The sequence below is a fragment of the Loa loa genome (genome assembly GCF_000183805.2).
Source record: "Loa loa unplaced genomic scaffold supercont3.80, whole genome shotgun sequence".
Taxonomy (NCBI): Eukaryota; Metazoa; Nematoda; class Chromadorea; order Rhabditida; family Onchocercidae; genus Loa; species Loa loa.
This window is the reverse complement of record NW_018108260.1, coordinates 173-2,737: the sequence shown is the minus strand read 5'-3', so window position 1 is coordinate 2,737 and position 2,565 is coordinate 173. Positions and strand designations below refer to the sequence as shown.

Here is a 2,565-nt window from a genome sequence, read left to right as displayed (position 1 = left end):
GAAAGCGATAATTGGTTGCACTGGTTGTTGAAGAGCTGAACGATATTGCGAATGCGCTTATCGCCTATCAATAATTCGTTCAAAAATCTTCAGTGTGTGAGAGAGCAAGCGAATCGGCTGGTAGTTTTCATAGCCGGAGGGGCTGCCTTTCCTCTTCCAAACTGGAATAGTCGTGCTTTCATACCAATCAGCAGGTGTTTTCTTCGCGACAATCTGATTGAAGAACTGCGTTAACCAATGAGCAGAGTTCCAAGAGGTTAGAACCACCTGACCCCAAGATGACTTAAGGTTCTTTGTTACATGCCGACATTGCACATAAAGTTGATTCATAATACGAGTTGATTTACAGCACCGTAACCTACCAATTACTATATCACAACACATTCACTTATGAATTTTTATATTTCCTTTCATCAGAGAGCTTTTTCACATTCATTCACGATAAAAGGATGATAGGAATGTTACTGCTACTTTTTATTTGCTTATCACCCAGAATCCACAACTAGCATCCACAATTATTCCTTAGTTGCTCATGTGGGTACTATTCTCCACGTGCTCCACAATCAGCCCCATGATCGAAGCTCAAATCATCCCTTGTCTTAGTCCAATATCATTCCAATACTGGCTATGCTAGCACAATTCCTCCCTCGTTGCCGGAAGTTGAGTAAGAGAAGCTATGATAGTGGTACCAACATTTACATATAATCCAACGCTTATGACGCGCCCCCGCAATCATTCATGTTTCATTTCGCCACTCAACACGCATCCCACTTCAGCACTTTTCATTTCATTAATGTTCGTTTCATCTTTTATCAATTACCTTTTGTTATTGCGAAATCCTTCACGTACTGTACTTCCACGACGAGGTGCCATAATGCTATTTTACGATTTTCTACATGTTTTAAAATCCTCCCTCGCATTCAACCTTTTTTGAATCTTTATTACTGTCAACTTGGGGCTGTGTGTCTATTCTGACTGCCAGTAAGTACACAACGTTTCTGCGGATTTCTACATACAGAAACGTACGTTAGAATTCTCTTTGCACGGTCAAATTCAGGACACTTTGGGAAACAATAATCTTTATTCTTCCACGTTTCTTAGAAATAAATATTACCATTTTGACCGACAATAAGGAATTATATCTTTCCTGGTAATTACTTTCAGCTTCAAAAACTAAATAAGTAGTACTAAGATGAAATCGGACTGCTATCTTTTGCTGCAATAAATCAAATCAGGAAAGTAAAAAACACTTAGTAGCACAGCGAAGTATTACAATGGAAAACATAGAGTCCAAAAATTTCATTTCATTAACATAAACGATTTAATAAAATTGAGAGAAAAATCTTTCCAAACATTCAAAATGGAAATTGATAGCAGGTATACCAATAGATTATCATTTCGTTCAGCCTGTATTATGCAGCTGCTAACCAGCTCGAAAGTGTTTGTGGTGGTGCTTTGCCCTGAAGTATTGCAGGAAGAAATTTTTTCTACAAAAAATACAATGGTTTGAAGAGTCAGAAGTAAACATAATGTCATTTGATATTTCCACTCTCTCTCCCTTGACGACATCTAAATTTATGATGATTGTAGATAACTTCCACCCTTCGTAAGAATGAAGTTGGCTTTTCTGAGAGGATAGTGTCCTGAATTGTAATGTACAGAAGTGGTTCAGCAAACTCAAATAGTGTTACTATGTTTAACGTTAAGCTCTGTATGCTAAGTTAATGTTTATGGTATTTCTTAACATTTAAAAAGAAATCTTCAATGAAACTTTCCACAAACGAGAAAGAAACAAGTCAAAATCCAGACCTAACGTTAGACAAAATGCTTACCGAAACATCTGCTCGGCCATTCTTGGTAATAACGTTACCATCGGATTTAATCACAATAAGCATAGGAATTCCAGCAACTTCGTACTTATTTTTCAATTTCCTCAAAATAAAGAAATGATAATAAGAGAAAGAAAGGTTTGCTTTCTGTGAATCTTAGAACCAAGTTACATGAAGTGGGTATGCCAAACTAACAAATAAAGCTCCGAAGGTAGATAAAGGCGTGACATGGACTACAGCTTCTCACTTTCCAAAAATTGACAATTTTTTATCCAGTCTCTTATCACCAAGCATAGACGGGAACCTCTTCCTATCTAATACATTGTGGAATAGCTAGTTTTAAAACAAAAAACAAACTCGATTTCACTGGAACCGAACGGAACGTGATACCAGTCGCCATGTGATTCTTTTAGATAGTTATTCAAATCCTCCTCCGAATGATCCAGTGAGACAAATACTATTTCAAATTCATCGTCGTTTACTTCTTCATAAAATTCCTGAATATGTCAAAGAGGTAATTAAACCCGTACCTCGACATATAAAATTAAACTTGAAAATTCAATTGAGGAAGCAAATCGAAACTTTCGATTTGATTTCTCCAAGAATTGCTTAATTCACTCCTCATATAATAATTGCAGTTTTTATAACGTCTCAGGCTGATATGAAAGTAGCAGTGATTATTAAACTGCACTGTTTCATTTTAGAACGCTTCCTTAAATAAAAGTTATGAAATTAT

General features: G+C 36.3%; 1 protein-coding gene across 1 annotated transcript; it reads right to left on the bottom strand.

Moving 5' to 3' along the window:
• Nucleotides 1-1,412: 1,412 nt before the first annotated feature.
• On the bottom strand, nt 1,413-2,326 carry LOAG_14349 (hypothetical protein; the record flags this gene model as incomplete). Its single annotated transcript, XM_003149847.1, has 3 exons — nt 1,413-1,460; nt 1,833-1,932; nt 2,187-2,326. Coding segments are annotated over 3 exons (288 nt in total), but the record flags the coding sequence as incomplete, so codon positions are not given.
• Nucleotides 2,327-2,565: the final 239 nt, after the last annotated feature.